Below are 21,497 nucleotides of genomic sequence, written 5' to 3'. Positions count from 1 at the left end.
CCGAGTTTTGTTTTTCGTATATCACATATCTTGGATTCATTTGAGCCATGTCAAATGTTAGTATATACTCTCTCCGTCCTATTAAAAATGTTGTTTTTTACTTTCAGATTTTTTTTACTGGTCTTATTCGATTTTTTATGCAAATAGTAAAAACAATAAATCATTGATTTTCTTGACAAAACAAATCATAATAAAATAAACAATATTTATATAAAAATTTTGAATAAGACGAACGCCAAACAAAAAAAATCTGAAAGTCAAAAACAACATTTTTGGCTGTCATTTCAAGACTTTGTGGCCGGCCATGCTGATAACACAACCGATATATCAGGCACCGTATGCCAGTACGTACGATAATAGCTTCCCGTTCTTATCATGAGGTGTACGTTGCAACCTATCGCACGGAAGGTCTTACATATAATACGGGTGGCAGCAGACGAGACGAGTGGCAAGAAAAAACAATACCCAATATACAAGCAACAATAATGGAGCGACATTACTTGGCGCCTGAAAACGACCGTTGGCTATCTCCATCTATTTGACTGGACTGATATACTAGTTTTAAACGGCTACTCTGTAATTGATGAGTTTGTGATGCCAAGCTGCGAAAATTATGTGACCAGATTACCCCCAAATCTTTGCATAAAGAACCTGTGGCTTAGAAGCTTGGGTTTGTGTGAGAAATGAGTAGAAATCATATGTGACGTAAAAAGCCAGAGATTGATGCCCACATTATAATTATAACGAATTCAGGAAGCTTTAGACGAATAATCCTGTATTACATCATGAAAGATCAAACTGCACTTGGCATAGTTACCAAACACTAATACATATATGGAGCAACATGATATCTAAGGTATAACGATATACAGTTCAAATATACACTCCCTGCTCATGACCCATAAACAGCATAAGTTTGTATCTCAGTTTTGTTTTCCTTTTAACATGTTCATCCAATTCTGTACAGTCCAGATTTCAACCAAAAAAAAAAACTGTACAGTCCATGTCACACGGGGCTCACATAGCGCCTGGACTCCTTTTTACACCAATAACTGTTCGTGCAAGTTCACGATTTCACGGTTCACGCTGAAGAAAGGCTTCTGAGGATTTGTGATCCAGCACGAACAGATTTACCTCCACACACATGGATAGAATTGCAGAAATCTCTCTTCTCGAGGAACTTCTTAATATGCTCCATTATGATAGGTGCATTTTGGATTATCAACGTCCTGCACTGAGTTGGACAAGTGGCACGGTTCAGAAATAATTATAATGCATTAATAATAGTACATTTAGTTCAACTGTAAGCTTTACCTTTTGTACAAAATTCTCTGCATTATTGCATCCTTTCAGAAGTATCTCAATTATCTTAAGCTGTCAACAGTAAACAGCATCATGGCATAAGGTTTTGTTTTTTGGAAAAAAAAACATATTGGCCGAAAATTGCTAATCAGTAAAAACAAGAAAGTAATATGGACCCACCGGCCCAAAATTAACAGAACTCCATATTGCATCTGCTGTTGAAATATTGATATATTCTTACAGGGAAAACCCTACTGTACAGGGAATCAACATAGAAAGAAAGTTGGGGGGATACATGAGCTATTTGTGTCCAGGAAACCTCAGTATTGTTTAGTCAGAAACCGTAGTGCAAAACAATCAGGTATGTCAGAGTAAAAAAATAAATCTAATGCTATAAAAGAGACACCACGCACCCAAGTAGGATTGAGCCCATTTGAAATATTGTGGTTGCTTGATTGAGCAAATATCAGATACATTCCCACCACAGACAAGGAAAATGAACACATGCACATATAAGTGAAATGCAACATGCTGAACATAATCAGAAAGTCACATGCAAGTTCAGCAGCCAAGTACAAACTGGATAGATTTCACTTCATCGATTTGTTGGTAGGCAACATGTCAATTTATTTTGAATCATATTCACCAGATGTTAAATTGGACAGTTGGGACAGGCAACATACAATGAGTTTAATTCACAAACCAGCTCATCCTATCTTGCAGTTGTTGAGACCAAACTCTAACCATGCATGAACATGTCAGACCAATTGACTAGCATTCAAAACAATTAAACTGAGAGAATGATCCATCCAATGTTTTCAGGTCATCCGATTAATCGCGATCAGTCGTCCTAATCGGTCCCTGGTGTTCGATTAGGAGGACCGACTCGATTAACTCGACCAGAAAGCTGGTCATCCGATTAGTGGACGACTAATCACCGACTAGGACAGGGACGACCAGTTTAGTTACTCTGTATATGTCATGATATACATGGACGGCGAATGGCGAAAAAAAAAGATATACATGGACGGCTAGATTATTGTGTATACTGTTAAGCGAAAGCCTGTCTACTACTATCTACTACTATGGCCCATATGGCCCATATGAGTGTATATATATATCACTCCACCGTAGACTGAGTATTCATCTACTCAGATCCCCAAGGTTAGTATCATGGTATCAAAGCCATGGATTAGGGTTAGGGTTAGACTATTCTAATTCACCCACGATCCATTATTTTTCCTTGGGAATCCATCATCCACGCAGGCTGTTGCCGCGTCATCTTCTGCGTCGTGCCGTCGTCCCCGTGCGGCCGTGCCGCGTCATCTTCCGCGTCGTTCCCGTGCGATCGTGCGGCTCTTCCTCGCGGCCCGTTGTCGCGTCATCTCCGTGCGGATCCTCCACGTCGGCGGACCCGTCCCCGCGGCCAGTGCGACTTCTCCACGTCCGCGGCCGCGTCTACGCGCCCGCGCAGCGCCTCTGCGCCCGTGCCGTCTCCGTCCGCACCACGTCCGCGACGTCCGCGAGTCCACGTGGCTCCTCTGCGCCCGCGGTGGATCTGCCCTGCTCGCCACCATCGGAGGTTCTACTGCTTTGCCCTGTGGACTGTGGTTCCCTCTGCTCTACTGCTGTTGGTGCTCTGCTCTGCCTGCTCTGCTCTGTTGTCTTGCACAATGTCACAGTCGCAATTGCTGTCAAATGCCATTGTTTTTCCTCTGAAAATTGATGGTCCATCTAATTATCAAGAGTGGGCTTTCTCTGTCAAAACTGTATTGCGTGGACGTGGTCTTGCATCTCATTTGACAGATGATCCTCCAACTGACAAGTCGAAGGATGGTTCTGGTGCTGCTGCAGTCACGACTTGGACTAAAGATGATGGCCGCATCATGAGTGCCATTGTCACCAGCATGAAGCCTTCATTAATGATGAGTCTTGAGCACCATCGATCTGCTAAGGAGATGTGGGACTACCTGGAGGGGAGATATGTTCAGAACAGTGGTGCCCTTTTGCTTACTCTCATGCAAGGTCTTCATGAACTTCAGAAGAATGAGATGTCTATAGAGGATTACTATACTGCTTTTGATCGTGTGATGGGACCTTTTCTTTCCATGGTTCCTAAGTGTGAGGCAGGGTGTTCAGGCTGCTGTGCTAAGAAGGATAAGTTCATTGAAAAGTTTCTTATATATCAGTTTTGTCATGGTTTGCGGCCTGATTTTGAGTCCATTCGTAAGCAGTTGTTGAATGCACCCACTACTCCGTCCATTTCTGATGTGTTGTCTGCTTTGATTGCTGAAGAGACACGACTCAGTTCTCAGTCTCCTTCTGTCACAGTGCCTCACAGTGTCCTCACAGCCTCTCACAAGACCAACACAGTGAAGGACAACTCTTTTGGGCCTTGTGTTCATTGCAAGAAGACTACTCACCGCTCAGACAATTGCTTTGTTCGGTATCCTGAGAAGTTAGCTGCTTATCGCTCACGCCATGCAGCTCGTGGTCGTGGCGGCGGTTCCACCTCTACAGGCTCTGTGCCTGCAAGTTCTGCCCCTACAGGATCTGTGTCAGTTGCTGCTGCATCTCCTGTCACTGCTCCCTCATCTTGGGTACTTGATTCTGGAGCATCTTTTCATGTGTCATCAGATCAGTCCCAACTTATTTCTTGCACACCAATTACTGATGGTGCCTCTATTCAGACAGCAGATGGTACATCCTGCCACATTACTCATCAGGGTTCTCTTTGCACCTCTAATTTTTCTGTACCTAATGTCTCATTTGTACCTCAGTTGTCTATGAATCTTCTTTATGTTGGTCAATTAACCGATCACAATTGTTTTGTTGGGTTCGATGACTCATCTTGTTTTATTCAGGATCGTCGCACCGGGGCTGTACTTGGGACTGGCCATCGCCGTAGAGGTTCTCATAGCCTCTATGTCCTCGACACCTTGCGTCTTCCTCACTCTACCACCCATGTGTCCTCGGTCGCTGCTGCTGCTGCATCATCATCATCATCGACTTTGTCCTTTGCCAAGTGGCATCATCGTCTTGGTCATTTATGCGGGTCTCGTTTGTCCACCTTAATAAATAAGGGTTGTTTAGGTCCTAAACCAATCGAGTCTAGCTATCAGTGTAAGGGTTGCAAGCTTGGAAAACAACTGCAACTTCCATATTCCACTAGTACCTCTCATTCCGCTAGACCTTTTGATATTATTCACTCTGATGTATGGGGTCCTGCACCTTTCTCTACCAAAGGTGGTCATAAATACTATATTATATTTGTTGATGATCATTCTCGATATACTTGGGTTTACTTTATGAAACATCGCTCTCAGTTGTGCTCTATTTATCAAAATTTTGCTCGCATGGCGCACACACAATTTTCCACTCCCATTGAGTTTTTCGTTCTGATTCTGGTGGAGAGTATTTATCTCATACCTTTCGCAAATTTTTGACCTCTGAAGGTACTCTTGCTCAGCAGTCTTGTCCGGGTGCGCATGCTCAAAATGGGGTTGCCGAGCGGAAACACCGTCATATCATAGAGACCGCCCGCACACTTCTTATTGCATCTTTTGTTCCTTCTCATTTCTGGGGAGAAGCTGTTTCCACTTCTGTTTATCTCATTAACCGACAACCATCATTCAAATTGTCGGGTCAGTGTCCTGGTGAGGTTCTTTTTGGGACTCCTCCTAACTATGACCATCTACGTGTTTTTGGTTGCACATGCTACGTCCTACTTGCACCACGTGAGCGGACTAAGTTGACTGCTCAGTCAGTTGAGTGTGTTTTTCAGGGATACAGTCCTGAGCATAAGGGTTATCGTTGTTATGACACCTCTTCTCGTCGTATTCGTATATCTCGTGATGTCACTTTCGTTGAGGATCGTCCTTTCTTTTATAACCCTTCTACTCAGCCTTCCCGTAGTAGTACAGTGTCAACATCCTTTATGTGTCTTCCACCTATAATCAGTGATGTTGACACTCCACCACCCGTGTCTTCTAGTCCACCCAACACTCTTGTGTCTCCTCTTGACACTTCTGTACCTCCTCCACCTAATCATGTTGACCCTCCACCTACCAGCGTCAATCCTCCCCCTTTAGATCTTTCTGATTGTCAACCACCAGTCCAGCAGCATACCTCTTTTGAAAAACCACCTATCCTCAAATACTACACTCGTCGTCCCCTAGTCCCCACAACCACTTCCTCGACCAGTCCTACTACTCCTGATGCTGATACTTTTGTTAACACTGATGAGTCACAGGGTGGTCCGAGATATAATCTACGTGATCGTGCTGCTATTGGGCCTCCTGACAAGTATGGTTTTCCCCATGTCACAGCAGTTGTGGAAGAGCCATCCACTTATCAAGAGGCCTCTAGCATTCTAGAATGGCAGCTAGCTATGTCTGAGGAACTTGCTGCCCTTGATCGTACAGGCACATGGGATATTGTTCCATTACCATCGCATGCTGTGCCTATTACATCCAACTGGGTTTTTAAAATTAAAACCAAGTCAGATGGTTCTATTGAAAGATATAAGGCCCGTCTAGTTGCCAGAGGCTTTCAGCAAACTCAGGGCCTAGATTATGATGAGACATTTGCACCTGTTGCTCATATGACTACTGTTCGTACTTTAATTGCAGTGGCTTCTTCTTCTTCTTGGACAATATCTCAGATGGATGTTAAGAATGCCTTTCTTCATGGTGATTTAAATGAAGAGGTTTATATGCAACCACCCCCAGGTGTTAATGCCCCTCCAGGTTATGTTTGTCGTCTTCGCCGAGCTTTATATGGTCTTAAACAGGCTCCTCGTGTTTGGTTTGAGCGCTTTGTCTCTGTGATTCGGGCTGCTGGTTTTTCACCAAGTGATCATGACCCAGCTTTATTTATCCACCTCTCCTCACATGGGCGTACTTTACTTCTTCTATATGTTGATGATATATTGATTACGGGTGATGATGCAAACAACATTTCTTGTGTCAAGCAGCAACTTGGTGCACAATTTCAAATGTCTGACTTAGGTCCTCTCAGTTATTTCTTAGGCATTGAGGTTAAACAGTCTGCCAAGGGCTGCTATCTTTCCCAGTCCAAGTACATACAAGACCTTATTGCCCGTTCTAGCATCACTGACCATCGGGACTGAGTATTCATCTACTCAGATCCCCAAGGTTAGTATCATATACTATATAGTATATATAGAGGTATACTATAAAGTAGGTGTATATATATAGTATATAACTATATACTATATAGATTATTGTGTATTCTTGCTTTATTGTGTATACTATAGTATATATATAGAGGTGTATATATATAGGTATATGTCCTGATATACATGGACGACTAGATGGATGACCAGGGTCAACCACGGTCGATTAATCGGCCTGGTTGACAACTAATCGTGATTAGTCTCTCCTGGCCGGTCCCATGGCAACCAGGTTCGACCAGACGACCTGAAAACATTGGATCCATCACAATCAACATAGCTTGATTCAGATGGATGAAAGAAAAATGAGCGAATCAGTGATCCCCGTGCAATTTTGACCTGCAAAGCATATGCCCAAACTGTACATCGGTTCCCTTTTGGTCCAGCTAATGAGTTATATCCCCAGTATTAACTAGCAGTTAAGCCAGATAATGAGTTAGATCCTTGTATAGAAGCAACATCATAGCAAACTCACTAGCAGCTAACCGTGAGGAACTGCTTGAGAATAATGGAAAATTAGCATTCGTGATTTTGATATCCATGGGAAAAATTTGGACTTGACATGTGTTGACCCCAAATTTTTACGAATAGGGACTGCTTGTGGGGTCGCTCCGTGGAAGGAGAGGTGGCTAGTTTGTTGGATCGGCTAAACGAGGATTGAACGGTGATAGTCGATCGGGTCTTGTCGGGTTACGACAAATCAAGGAAGAGAACATGTCGGACTTCATTACAAGGAAAGATTGGAGTCCAAGTTACCTTTTTATTTCTAGGAATCGTATTTTGTTAGGACTTATGTTTATGTTTCTAGGTTATAAATACCAAAGACCCGATTATTAAAAAGGATATATACAATCAAATACAAGACCTTTTCCGCTCCAGCCACAAACCTTAGGAGTAGGAGTAAAGGTAGATCTCGACAAAACCTTCGATAAATCAAGCTACATCGGTTGATTTCGACCTTCGGTTTCCTTGTAAGTATTATCACGGTTCATATCTAGTTGTCACGGCTGCGTCATTTGATCTCGTGTTTAACTTGATTTGAATTATTACCAGTTTAGATCGTATTTGTAAGGTTGTATTGCTTCAATCTCTTACAAGTAACTGATTTGAGCTATTTATCGGCTCTACCAGATCGGCAGCTTGGTAGATTCATTAAGTTATTAATATTGTTCATATTTAACGGTTTATTTATTATAACAATATTTTTGTTAGAATAGGCGCCCTATGGGCTGGCCATGGGCCATGGGCCTGGCACCTAAACCTATTTGGCTTGGCTGCTCAATGTTATAGTAAATAAGAATAGTACCACATTGTCTACACACATGGGGTGTTAGTCCTATGTATCCTATATAATCAGCCTATGAGGCCCAATGCAATATATCAATTAATACTGAGACATATTCTCTCTCATGGTATCAACCGCCTTTTGATCCTTTTCTCCGCTGCCCTATCCGCGCGCAGGCCAGGACCCTGCGACGCACTCCCGCGTGCAGCCTTCCCAACAGCGTCGCCAGCCCAGCCATGGCATCCACTCCACCAACCTCTCAGTCGGATGCCACCGATGCAACCTTTGCTGGGGCTGCCGTCCAGGCTGATGCAGTTGCCCAGCGCCTCGCCCAGGAGAATGCCAACGCGGCTGCCGCCGCTGCTCAGCATGCCGAGCGGGCACGCAGGAGGCTCACGATGCTGCTCTGGCACGCGCTGTCCAGGCCGAAGACGAAGCCAAGGCCGCAACCGCGGAGCGTGATGCCGCTGCACAGCGCGCCAGCGATGCCCTGGCACGGGCTGCCAAGGAGCGTGCGGCTGCTGCTGTCGCCATCGCGCCGGATTCTTTTGGTGCGCCATCTGGAGGTACGTCGGTGCCTGATCTGTGTGCAGCCATGCTTCACCACGAAGCTGTGGCTCTCCTCAAACTCCACTCTCAGGCCGTTGCAGTCAACAACATCCGGAACTACGTCACCACCATCCTCGACGTCGATTCTGGTAATTTCAGCCGTTGGTGCGATCAATTTCTCCTCATCCTCGGCAAGTTTTCTCTTCAGGACCATGTCCGCGAGGATCCCCCGGACCCGACCTCTCCTAATTGAGCTCGGATGGACTGCGTCGTCAAGTCCTGGATCATCGCCACGCTCACCAACGATCTAGGCGAGATCATCTCCGCCCGGGGCTCCACTGCCCGACACGCCTGGCTCACCGTCGAGTCGCAGTTCCTCGGCAATCGGGAGGCCCGCTCCATTCAGCTGGAGACGTGGTTTCGCAACTTCGTCCAGGGCGACCTCTCCATCACCGAGTACTGCCGCAGGCTGAAGAAGATGGTCGATGATCTCACGGCCATCGGCGAGGTCATCTCCGACCGCACCCTCGTCCTCAGCGTCATCCGCGGCCTCAACGAGCGCTTCAGCCACGTCGGGAAGCTCCTTTGCCGGGCCAAACCTTTCCCCACCTTCCTGGAGGCACGTGAGGATCTCGTCCTCGAGGAACTCACCATGGAGAACCGCAAGGAAGCTCCAGCTGCTGCACTCGCCGCCTCCACCACCACCACCCCGGCCCCTGCGTCCTCTGGTCCGGGCTCCGGGGGCGCTGGTGGGAGCTCCAAGGCTCCCAACAACCGTCGCAGCAAGCGCGGCGGTGGCGGCAAAGGACACGGCAACAACGGCTCTTCAGGACAGGGCTCCAGACCTCCTGGTGGCACAACGCAGCAGCAGCAGGCCACTGGACAGCAGCAGCAGACTGTCGGAGGGCGCCCTTGGCCCAGCTTCTACAATCCTTGGTCCGGCACCATCCAGATGTGGCCAGGGGGCCCTCGTCCACCTCTGGTGCCCATCCCGGTGCCCCCTTACCTCCAAGCGCAGCACCAGGCACAGCAGCAAGCGCAGCAGCAGGCACTTGCTGCCCACCAGCAGGCTGCTCCCATTGGTGCTGGAGCATGGGTCGCTCCGGGGTTTTACAACCCTATGACCGGCCTCCCCTCTAGGGACTCGACGGAGCTCGCCGCGGCATTCAGCACGACCTCACTGACCCCTCCTTCGAGCAACGAGTGGTACTTCGACACAGGTGCTACTTCACATATGACATCTCAGCCTTCTTCACTTTCACATGTTCTATTCCCGCCGTACCCTAACCCTTCATCTATTGTTGTTGGTAATGGCTCACTAATTCCTGTTACTGCCACTGGCTCCACAGAGTAATCACCTACTTTACGTCTTAATAATGTCCTTGTGTCACCACAAATTGTTAAGAATCTTATCTCTATTCGCCAATTTACTACCGATAATAATTGCTCTGTTGAGTTTGACCCTGCTGGTTGTTCTGTGAAGGTTCTTCCAACTCGGAAAGAGATCGTCAGGTGTAATAGCTCCGGGCCGCTATACCCTCTTTGCCTTCCACCAACACTCTCCTTCGCCGCTCAGGGCTCCTCTCCACTGTGGCATTGGCGTCTTGGGCACCCCGGTCATGAGACCGTCTCAAAGCTCGCGTCTAGTGTTTCATTTCCTATTCAGGACTGTTCAGATTTATGTCATGCTTGTCAACTAGGGCGCCATGTTCATTTGTCCTTTTCTGTGTCCACCTCTCGTGCATCTAGCAAGTTTGATCTCATTCATTGTGATTTATGGACATCTCCGGTTGTTAGCATTTCAGGTTATAAATACTATTTGGTCATACTTGATGATTGCACTCATTATTTGTGGACTTTTCCATTACGACTTAAATCTGACACTTTCAGCAAGCTTGCTCACTTCATCGCCCACGCCTCCACTCAATTTGGCGCCCGCGTCAAAGCTGTCCAGTGCGACAATGGGAGAGTTCGACAACTCCAGCACCCAGCAATTCTTCCTCGCCCAGGGCATTCACCTTTGCATGTCCTACCCTTACACATCGCCTCAGAACGGTAAAGCTGAACGCATTATTCGCTCTATCAATAATGTTGTTCGCTCCCTGCTCTTTCAGGCATCCATGCCTCCCCCCTACTAGGTGGAGGCCCTTTCCACGGCGATTGTTCTTCTCAACATCTTGCCCACCAAGACTCTAGAGTTCTCCACACCTCACCTTGCCCTGTTCGACAAGCCACCCACATATGATCATCTATGAGTCTTCAATTGCAAATGTTATCCCAACACGTCCGCCACTGCTCCTCATAAACTTGCCCCCAGGTCTGTCCAATGTGTTTTCTAGGCTATTCCGCTCACCACAAAGGGTACCGCCGCCTTGACCTATCATCTAATAGAGTCATCATCTCCCGACATGTCATCTTTGATGAAACGGCTTTCCCTTTTGCTGAGCACCATGGTCCTAGTACTCCTGTAGACCTCGAGTTCCTTGCTGATGACACTACTGATGTCGTGCCCACTCCTATTGTACCGTTGCACAAGTTTTTGCCTGCAGGAACTCCACCTAGTGCCTCCGACACCACAAGCGCCCCTGCCGGTCCCTCTATGGCCGTGCCTGGGGCGCCCCTAGAGCTTCCAGAAGATGCTGATGATCCTCCGACGCCCGCGCTCTACATCCCCCCTGTGCTACGAGCATCGAGGACTCCAACCGCGCCACGCGCGGCTCTCAGGAGCCCCACTTCCGCGCCACGCACGGCCACAGAGCTAATTGGCGCACACAACAACGCCTCTCCACACCTGCCGTACGTCCTGCCCGCGTTGCGCGCCGGCTCGCCGTCCTCTGCGCCATCCACGGGCTCCCCCGCGCCTCCTCAAGCGCCTCGCGGGCCTCCACCGGGGTTTTCCACCTCTTCACCCGGCTCACGACTTCACATACCACTACTCGCGTCGACCGCGACCACCACCGGCTGCTCCTGCACTGGCCGCCCCGACTGCTCCTGCACCAGCCGCCCCGCTGCCCAAGGGTGCGGTTCCTGTTCCACTGGTGGCCAACCAGCACTCCATGGGCACCCGTTCGAAGAGCGGCTTCCGGATGCCCGCCGCCTACCATGTTGTGCCTCTCTCTCCGGTGCCAAAGACCGTCCGAAGCGCTCTTACTGACCCCAATTGGCGAGCAGCTATGGAAGAAGAACACAGTGCTCTCCTCTAGAACCACACCTGGGATCTTGTGCCCCATCCGCCTCGGGCCAATGTTGTCACTAGGAACTGGATCTTCAAACACAAACTTCAGTCTGATGGCTCCCTCGAGCGGTACAAGGCACGTTGGGTCCTCCGTGGTTTCACCCAGCGACCTGGTGTGGACTTTGATGAGACCTTCAGTCCGGTGGTGAAGTCCGCTACTATCCGCACAGTGCTCTCCTTGGCGCTCTCTTGCCGCTGGCCTATTCATCAACTTGACGTGAAGAACGCCTTTCTTCATGGCAATCTCAGTGACACGGTGTATTGCCAGCAGCCATCCGGGTTCGAAGATCCAGCTCATCCGGATTTCGTCAACCTCTTGAAGGAATCGCTCTATGGCCTGAAGCAGGCTCCTCGTGCTTGGTAGTCGGATGGCTAGTTACTTGCTATCTATTGGGTTTGTTGAAGCCAAGTCAGACACCTCGCTCTTTGTCTACCAGCGTGGATTAGACACAGCCTATCTGTTGCTTTATGTTGATGACATTGTCCTCACAGCTTCATTGACCGATCTTCTTCGGCAGATCATCTCAGCACTACAGCGAGAATTCGCCTTGAAAGACCTTGGTGAACTACATCACTTCCTCAGCATGCATGTTTAGCGAAGTGGTGATGGACTTCTACTCTCACAGCGACAGTACATGTTGGATATTTTAGATCGCGCCGGAATGGTTGAGTGCAAACCATGCTCTACTCTAGTTGACACCAATCCTAAGGTTGCTGCAGCTGAAGGGGCCCCTATGTCTGATGCTACAGACTTCCACAGTCTTGCTGGAGCTCTTCAGTCTGATACTACAGACTTCCGACTTCTGCAATATTGCTGGAGCTCTTCAGTACTTGACCTTCACCCGTCCAGACATTGCTTATGCTGTTCAGCAGGTCTACCTTCATATGCACGACCCCGGGAGCCTCACTGAATTGCCCACCTCTCCCTATCAGCTTAAGCTTTTGGGTTGAACTGGTCAGTGCATGCAACTCAATATGGTATCAAAGCCAGAGGTCTCGAGTTCGAATCCTAGTTAGCGCAATTAAATAAAATAAATGTTGCTCGCTCCAGTTCCACGTCTGAGGCCTGAGGGAGCCTCCACGTGAGGGGGAGTGTTGGAATATAAGTGAATTGCCCACCTCTCCCCATCAGCTTAAGCTTTTGGGTTGAACTTGGGTGCATGCAACTCAATACTCACCTTGCTGCCCTAAAGCGGATTCTTCGCTATGTTCGAGGCACTCTTCACCTTGGTCTCATGCTACGACCGTCTACTTCGACTGATCTTGTCGTTTACACCAACGTTGATTGGGCTGGTTGTCCGGACACTCGCAAGTCTACCTCGGGCTATGCCGTGTTCCTTGGCGACAATCTTGTATTCTGGTCCTCCAAGCGCCAGAACACGGTATCAAGATCCAGTGCTGAAGCCGAGTATCGCGCGGTGGCCAATGGAGTTGCAGAGGCTACCTGGTTGCGCCAGCTCCTTCTCGAGTTACATGCCCCTCTTCGGCGCGCTACACTGGTGTATTGTGACAACATTAGTGCTGTCTACATGACCTCCAACCTGATTCAGCATCAGCGAACCAAGCACATGGAGATCGATCTTCACTTCGTTCGGGAGCGAGTCGCCATTGGTGATCTTCGTGTTCTGCATGTTCCCACCTCTTCACAATATGCAGATATCTTCACCAAAGGGCTGCCTTCTTCAGTATTCACGGAGTTTAGGTCCAGTCTAAACGTGCCGAGTGGCTGACGATTCGACTGCGGGGGTGTGTTAGAATAGGGCTCCCTATGGGCTGGCCATGGGCCTGGCACCCAAGCCTATTTGGCTTGGCTGCTCAATGTTATAGATAGGAATAGTACCACATTGTCTACCCAAATGGGGTGTTAGTCCTATGTATCCTATATAATCAGCCTATGAGGCCCAATGCAATATATCAATTAATACCGAGACATATTCTCTCTCAATTTTGCCTAATCGAGATCTGACAGATTAGATTAAGCTTCAACTTTGTTAATTTCCAAGTTGTCTTGATGAATTCTAATAAACACTAACCATTATCAAAATAGTCAATCAAGCCCACATCAACTAGTTTGTCGATCTCGATTGTCCCATATTGTGCGTTCGAGATACTTATTTGATCATAACTAATATGGAATTATAATAAGGTTCAGCTTAATATCACTTGTTATCGGTTGTATTTTCGAACCCCACTGTCAAGTATATTAAGTTAGACTTAACTGAATTCAAATTTGATTATGATAAAATAGGTAGATCTTGTTCGTGCCTCGTGCACCCTGTATCAACTAAATAGTCGATCCAGTTATACTTCAACGAATAACGCATACGTATAGACTCGATTCAAAGATTGAATAAACTAGTAATGTGTGTTGAATTTATTGAAGCCCGCTGGCCTTTAGACCAGGCGAATATAAATTTAATGCGTTTATAAAAATAACTTGTCAAGACGGCACCAGTTTTGTTAGGTTATCGTTTATTTAATAAATGAAAAGAATAAATGCATGTAAGCTATCTTTCTCATATAAACATCGTATCGATTAATTAGTCGATCCAGTCACTCTCACTCGCAGTGTGATCATACAATTCGCTTTAAAGAGCATTTAAATAAGTTAAATTGTGATACAACATCGTGATAAATTAATGAATATTATGATCTTGTCATTATCTAAAGCATTGTTAGGAGTTAGACTTTTTAGTCAATTTCCTCTAATCAATGGCTACTCTAAGTCATATATTTTGGAACTGTCTGGCAGCAACCGGCAACTTCCATAAATTTGATATTTGCTTTTCTCCTTCTCAATTATAGGTCAAATTGATTGGCACGCCGTAGCCCTAAATCACCAAACTCGACTCGTGTGTTGAGGCTTAGGAGATCAAGAACTCTAACTTCTAAACGGCCTCTAAGAGCTGTGTTACACGAAGACCATTTTTCGCGCTAACAACATGATACAGCACAAACATATTACTAGACTAGATAACCGTAGTGCACTAGATCTGCACAAGTTACAAGTGCAAATTTATAGTCAGAAGTCAGAACTGAGTACCGACAGTCCTCCAAAAGGCAGTGTCTGAGTAAACCAAAAACGTGATATAGTCCCAACAATCCAAATTCAGTTTAGTTTCATGGTCTTTTCTTTTGGAGGTCCTACAGCATTATAGTTTTAGGCAGCGGTGGTGTAATCTCAAAGTTCAGCTAGGCGCTTGCCTAGGCGCGACTAATCACTAGGCGAGCCCCTTCGCCTGGCCTAGGGGGGTAGTCACTGATCTGGGCAATGGGCGGCGTGGAGGCGGTGTGGAGGCGACGCAGAGGGGCGCGAGGCGAACGAGCGCACGATTCCGCGAAAAAATTGGCCCTGCGCGTGAGAATTCCCACATGACACGATTTCTAGCGCGAAGGATAAGAGGGAGAGGAAGGGTTCCCGCCTGCCATTTGCTCGTCTCCGCCAGTGCTCCTCCTCGCCGCCGGATGAGCTCCTCCCCGCCAGCGAGCTCCATCCGCAGCCCGCCGGTCTTGCTCCTCCCCTCCTCATCCCCTGCTCATCCCCGACTCACCAGTCCTACTCCTCTCCTCATCGTCCTCTGCTCATCGACTGGAAGCTACTCGTCCCTGACTCGCGGCCTGGAAGCTGCTCGTCTCCAACGGCGCACCCCTCCCCGCCAGCCACCCCAAGCCTCCAAGGTGAGTTCCCTTCCCTCCCTGTTCATCTCCCTTCCTCCGCCGGCTGCTTCCCTCCCATGCTCTGAAATTTTCTGCTCGTCTCCCATGCTCCACAGTCCCCTTCACCTCCAGCTTCCCCTATTCCTCTCTTTGCAGCCTGACTGCCTTAGAATGGAGCCCTGCTGTGATTTCTCATTTCTGTCTAATTCATTAGTAAACTGAATCTGAATGTCTGATTGCATTATCTGTTTGTTTGAATCTGAATGTGCATGTATGATGTATGCCTCTGTATTTTCTATTTTGTGATTTTCTGAATGTAGGATGTCTGAAAAGAAATTCGGATGATGTTGGATGGGAATATGATGTTCTTGTTGATGCTAACAACAAGGACAAGGTGAAGTGCAAGTTGTGTAATAAGGAGATGAGGGGAGGGATTCATAGGTTGAAGCAACATTTGGCTCATGAGGGAAAGAATGTGAAGAAATGCACAACAAGAACACCACAGGCTATGGAGGCTAAAGAGAAGTGCAAGAAGGCACTAGCTGATGCAAAAAGAAAGAGGGAGGAGAAGACTATTTGTGAGCTAGAAATTAGAGAGGAAGTTCATGTATCTAGGGTTGGAACAGATTCAGATGAGTCAGTTCAGAGCCCCACAAGTTAGGACCCATTGATAAATGGACACGCTATTGATCCTAAAGCTACCAAGTCTGATTCTTTGAAGCAACAACAGCTGAACAAGGAACTTTGGAAAGAAAGAACCAATGAGGTGCATAAGTACATTGCAAGATGGGCCTATACACATTGTAATTTGCTAGTATGCTATTTTGTATTTACATTTCAAAGTTCATTAGATGTTGTTTTCCTGACAGAACACTAATTATGCTTCTTTCAATGTTCTGTTGGCAGCTATCGCTTTCAATGCACTTGATAATGATGAGTTCAAGCAAATATGTGAAGCAATTGGACAGTTTGGTCCAGGTTTTGTACCTCCAACTCAGGATGCACAGCGAGGGAAGTTGCTGGAAGAAGAATATGAATGAACAAAGAGTTTGCTGCATGAGCGTGAAACCGAGAAGATGAAAAATGGTTGCTCTATTATGACTGATGCTTGGTCAGATAGGAAGAGGAGAAGCACAATGAATGTGTGCACCAATTGTGCCGAGGGAACCTCCTTCATCAGCTCTAAGGAGATGTCACATGTCTCACATACCAGTGAGCTCATCTTTGAACTTGTGGACAAAGCAATTGAAGAGATTGGTCCAGACAATGTGGTGCAAGTAGTAACTGACAATGCCTCTAACAACATGGGAGCAAAGAGGCTATTGGAAGAGAAGAGACCACACATATTTTGGACCTCTTGTGCAGCTCACACAATCAACCTTATACTGCAAGAAATTGGCAACATGCCTCGGTTCAAGAAAGTGGTTGACCAAGCAAAGGCATGTATCATATTTGCCTATGGCCACACAAGGACATTGGAGTGCTTGAGATGCTTCAGAATAGAGAAGGACCCTTTAGCAAGAATCTTGCTAGGACTTTTGAAAATGTTGATTACAACCCAGGTAGAGGTACTTCCTGATTCCTATAACCATAAGCTTCCTGCTTGCATGGCTCATGGCTGAAGGTTGTTTGCTGCTGTTTTTTAAACTAATAGAGGTGTTTTTTTATTTCAGCATCATGGCGGGTACTGTATGGATATGAAACACCAGCTTTACACAAGATTGTATTGATTTGTGTTGAGAGAATATGATGTGTTTGACCTGTCCTCTAGGGGACCCCTGCCCCTCCTTATATATCGTGAAGGGACAGAGTTACAAGCAAAGTATCCTATCTGGTACAATATCTTGTAGCCTTGCGGTGCGCGCCGACCAGTCGTGCGCCGCACGTCTTCATCCTGTGGGCCGAGCCACCTCTGATGGTGCGGCCCATATCGGCCCATGAGGGTATAGGGGTTTATACCCCCACAGCTAGTCCCCGAGCACCATGTATTGTGATGTAACACGCCGTCTTGAGCTTTTTCGACCAGTGAGACTTGACGTCTTCAATAAGTAGGAAAGTCGTCCAAACAGTTGCAACGGTACTTTGACCAACTCAAAAGACAGTTGATCAATATTGACGTCGAAGAAGCAGGTTGTTCGAAGAATGCATGGTGCTCTTAATCAAAAAAGATTTCTTTCCTGGTGAAGTGTGCCCACTTTACTTTTCTGAAAAGTATAGCCTTTCAAAAAGCAAGCATATTCACCGCAAGGTGAAGTGTGCCCACTTAGTCCCCGAGCCTGGTAGTAGGTGACGTAGGCACGTGGTGCCAGGGTCAAAAGAAAAGTCCTCAAGGAAATTCTGAAACTGAGATGTATCGCCAGATGCATCGCACCGATGTAGTCCCCGAGCTTGCTGGAAGGCGAAGTATGAGCCTTATAGCAAGGTCTAAAAAATTAATTTTACCAGTCCGTCTGCAATTGAATAGACTAATCGACCAGTCCCCAAGCATATAACACTCGGTGGTCGGTACAGTCCCCGAATTCTCAAATTGGTGGGCTGGTCGACCAGTCCCCGAGCGTATAGTGCTCGGTGGTCGGTGCAGTCCCAAAACTCTTAAATTGGTGAGCTGGTCGAACAGTCCCCGAGCGTATAGTGCTCGGTGGTCGGCACAGTCCCCGAGCACGGCGTAGGGACCAGTGGACAAGTCCCCGAGCGTGGTTGGGAACGTAAACGTGCTCGGTGGTCGGCAAAGTCTTCGAGCACAGCATAGAGAGTAGTCGACAAGTCCCCGAGCGTGGTTGGGAACGTAAACATGCTCGGTGGTCGGAGCAGTCCCCGGGCACAGCGTAGGGAATAGTCGACGAGTCCCCGAGCGTAGCTTGTCGACTGGGCCAAACTCCTGAAAAATAAATATAGAGAAAATAGGTAGTACATGATGTATAAATAAACTCTAGATAAAAAATCAGCACTGAGATAAGTTTTAGATTTTTTATTATAAAATTAGCACGAGTAGTTAATTCATCCTAGAGCTTGTACCAGCTCTGGTCTAGCCAACAATCAGCATGAGGTGCGGAACCTAGGCACGCGTAGGATTGTCAGCCACGTCAGAGAGCTACTGCCGACCACCCGGAACGCAGAGGGCGGATCTCATGCACGTGTAGGGAGGAGTCGGAGACAGTACCGGCTCTGGAAAACTCGTGTAGGAAAAAAAACTAGTCGGCTAACCAAAAAGTTGTTTTGAAGGATAATAATATTAAAAATATTATGCCAAAAATAAATAAAATATTAGAAGTATACTTATCTTTGGACGAAAGTCTGGTCGGTGACGACAAAATTATCTAGACCTCGAGCTTTTTGACTTGTTGTCATGACGGTGGTCGCGGTTGTCATAGCGCCGTTCTTCGCGGCGATTATTATTGCGACAGGTGGTCAGAGCAAGTAGGCCAAAAAACTTGGTCGATAGCCCGAGCAGGTCGGTGTCGTCGATCTGCCTTCCTTTGTAGCAGGGAAGCAGGTGACGCGTTGTCGGCATGATCGGAGACGTTGCTGGAGTAGTCGGAGTCGTAGCCAGCATGGTTGAAGCCGCGGCCGACGTCGATGAAGAAGTGATTGGCGCAGATCGGATCTACGCCTCCTCCGTGGTCGTGGCGGTGAAGCTGTTGAAGCTAACGGTGAACGTGAAGTCACCCGCCATGGCCGCGAAGTCGGGGATGATGGCCATCTTGTTCGTCGGGAGAGCTGTACGCACACCCCCTACCTGGCGCGCCACTGTCGACGAAAGCGGGTCGGTAGTCTACCTTAGGGTATACCCACGGTAGTAGTTTATCGGTAGACGGTGCGCAAACTACGAACTCGATGGTGACGCAAGACACGAACAAGCTTTTTATCCAGGTTCGGCCGCCGAGTTGGCGTAATACCTACGTCCTGCGTCTGATTGTATTGATTTGTGTTGAGAGAATATGATGTGTTTGACCTGTCCTCTAGGGGACCCCTGCCCCTCCTTATATATCGTGAAGGGACAGAGTTACAAGCAAAGTATCCTATCTGGTACAATATCTTGTAGCCTTGCGGTGCGCGCCGACCAGTCGTGCGCCGCACGTCTTCATCCTGTGGGCCGAGCCACCTCTGATGGTGCGGCCCATATCGGCCCATGAGGGTATAGGGGTTTATACCCCCACAGCTAGTCCCCGAGCACCATGTATTGTGATGTAACACGCCGTCTTGAGCTTTTTCGACCAGTGAGACTTGACGTCTTCAATAAGTAGGAAAGTCGTCCAAACAGTTGCAACGGTACTTTGACCAACTCAAAAGACAGTTGATCAACATTGACGTCGAAGAAGCTGGTTGTTCGAAGAATGCATGGTGCTCTTAATCAAAAAAGATTTCTTTCCTGGTGAAGTGTGCCCACTTTACTTTTCTGAAAAGTATAGCCTTTCAAAAAGCAAGCATATTCACCGCAAGGTGAAGTGTGCCCACTTAGTCCCCGAGCCTGGTAGTAGGTGACGCAGGCTCGTGGTGCCAGGGTCAAAAGAAAAGTCCTCAAGGAAATTCTGAAACTGAGATGTATCGCCAGATGCATCGCACCGATGTAGTCCCCGAGCTTGCTGGAAGGCGAAGTATGAGCCTTATAGCAAGGTCTAAAAAATTAATTTTACCAGTCCGTCTGCAATTGAATAGACTAATCGACCAGTCCCCAAGCATATAACACTCGGTGGTCGGTACAGTCCCCGAATTCTCAAATTGGTGGGCTGGTCGACCAGTCCCCGAGCGTATAGTGCTCGGTGGTCGGTGCAGTCCCAAAACTCTTAAATTGGTGAGCTGGTCGAACAGTCCCCGAGCGTATAGTGCTCGGTGGTCGGCACAGTCCCCGAGCACGGCGTAGGGACCAGTGGACAAGTCCCCGAGCGTGGTTGGGAACGTAAACGTGCTCGGTGGTCGGCACAGTCTTCGAGCACAGCATAGAGAGTAGTCGACAAGTCCCCGAGCGTGGTTGGGAACGTAAACATGCTCGGTGGTCGGAGCAGTCCCCGGGCACAGCGTAGGGAATAGTCGACGAGCCCCCGAGCGTAGCTTGTCGACTGGGCCAAACTCCTGAAAAATAAATATAGAGAAAATAGGTAGTACATGATGTATAAATAAACTCTAGATAAAAAATCAGCACTGAGGTAAGTTTTAGATTTTTTATTATAAAATTAGCACGAGTAGTTAATTCATCCTAGAGCTTGTACCAGCTCTGGTCTAGCCAACAATCAGCATGAGGTGCGGAACCTAGGCACGCGTAGGATTGTCAGCCACGTTAGAGAGCTACTGCCGACCACCCGGAACGCAGTGGGCGGATCTCATGCACGTGTAGGGAGGAGTCGGAGACAGTACCGGCTCTGGAAAACTCGTGTAGGAAAAAAAACTAGTCGGCTAACCAAAAAGTTGTTTTGAAGGATAATAATATTAAAAATATTATGCCAAAAATAAATAAAATATTAGATGTATACTTATCTTTGGACGAAAGTCTGGTCGGTGACGACAAAATTATCTAGACCTCGAGCTTTTTGACTTGTTGTCATGACGGTGGTCGCGGTTGTCGTAGCGCCGTTCTTCGCGGCGATTATTATTGCGACAGGTGGTCAGAGCAAGTAGGCCAAAAAACTTGGTCGATAGCCCGAGCAGGTCGGTGTCGTCGATCTGCCTTCCTTTGTAGCAGGGAAGCAGGTGACACGTTGTCGGCATGATCGGAGACGTTGCTGGAGTAGTCGGAGTCCTAGCCAGCATGGTTGAAGCCGCGGCCGACGTCGATGAAGAAGTGATTGGCGCAGATCGGATCTACGCCTCCTCCGTGGTCGTGGCGGTGAAGCTGTTGAAGCTAACGGTGAACGTGAAGTCACCCGCCATGGCCGCGAAGTCGGGGATGATGGCCATCTTGTTCGTCGGGAGAGCTGTACGCACACCCCCTACCTGGCGCGCCACTGTCGACGAAAGCGGGTCGGTAGTCTACCTTAGGGTATACCCACGGTAGTAGTTTATCGGTAGACGGTGCGCAAACTACGAACTCGATGGTGACGCAAGACACGAACAAGCTTTTTATCCAGGTTCGGCCGCCGAGTTGGCGTAATACCTACGTCCTGCGTCTGATTGTATTGATTTGTGTTGAGAGAATATGATGTGTTTGACCTGTCCTCTAGGGGACCCCTGCCCCTCCTTATATATCGTGAAGGGACAGAGTTACAAGCAAAGTATCCTATCTGGTACAATATCTTGTAGCCTTGCGGTGCGCGCCGACCAGTCGTGCGCCGCACGTCTTC

The 21,497-nt window shown here is 47.7% G+C and overlaps 2 protein-coding genes across 2 annotated transcripts in view; one reads left to right on the top strand and one right to left on the bottom strand.

Moving 5' to 3' along the window:
• LOC8066766 (proactivator polypeptide-like 1) overlaps positions 736–21,497 on the bottom strand; it is a 67,003-nt gene continuing 46,241 nt past the window's right edge. Inside the window, exons 5-6 of the mRNA XM_021447444.1 lie at positions 1,315–1,374; positions 736–1,234 (exon numbers count right to left, since the gene is read on the bottom strand). Of these exons, the coding sequence (XP_021303119.1) occupies positions 1,082–1,234; positions 1,315–1,374 (213 nt within the window). The 3' untranslated portion in view covers positions 736–1,081. The remainder of the gene's footprint in view (positions 1,235–1,314; positions 1,375–21,497) is intronic.
• LOC110430212 lies at positions 2,741–4,605 on the top strand. The gene is made up of 2 exons (XM_021447443.1): positions 2,741–4,002; positions 4,167–4,605. Exons 1-2 carry the CDS (start codon positions 2,976–2,978, stop codon positions 4,208–4,210), a joined length of 1,071 nt encoding a protein of 356 aa, XP_021303118.1. The 5' UTR covers positions 2,741–2,975; the 3' UTR covers positions 4,211–4,605.

Source organism: Sorghum bicolor, chromosome 9 (genome assembly GCF_000003195.3).
Source record: "Sorghum bicolor cultivar BTx623 chromosome 9, Sorghum_bicolor_NCBIv3, whole genome shotgun sequence".
In the NCBI taxonomy this organism is placed as follows: Eukaryota; Viridiplantae; Streptophyta; class Magnoliopsida; order Poales; family Poaceae; genus Sorghum; species Sorghum bicolor.
This window is presented reverse-complemented; position numbering and strand designations above follow the sequence as displayed.

Coding starts and splice junctions, on each gene's coding strand:
- LOC110430212 (XM_021447443.1), top strand. CDS start 2,976: ATGTCACAGTCGCAATTGCTGTCAAATGCCATTGTTTTTCCTCTGAAA. Junction 4,003..4,166: donor CTCTATTCAGACAGCAGATG/GTACATCCTGCC, acceptor TGTTTTATTCAG/GATCGTCGCACCGGGGCTGT.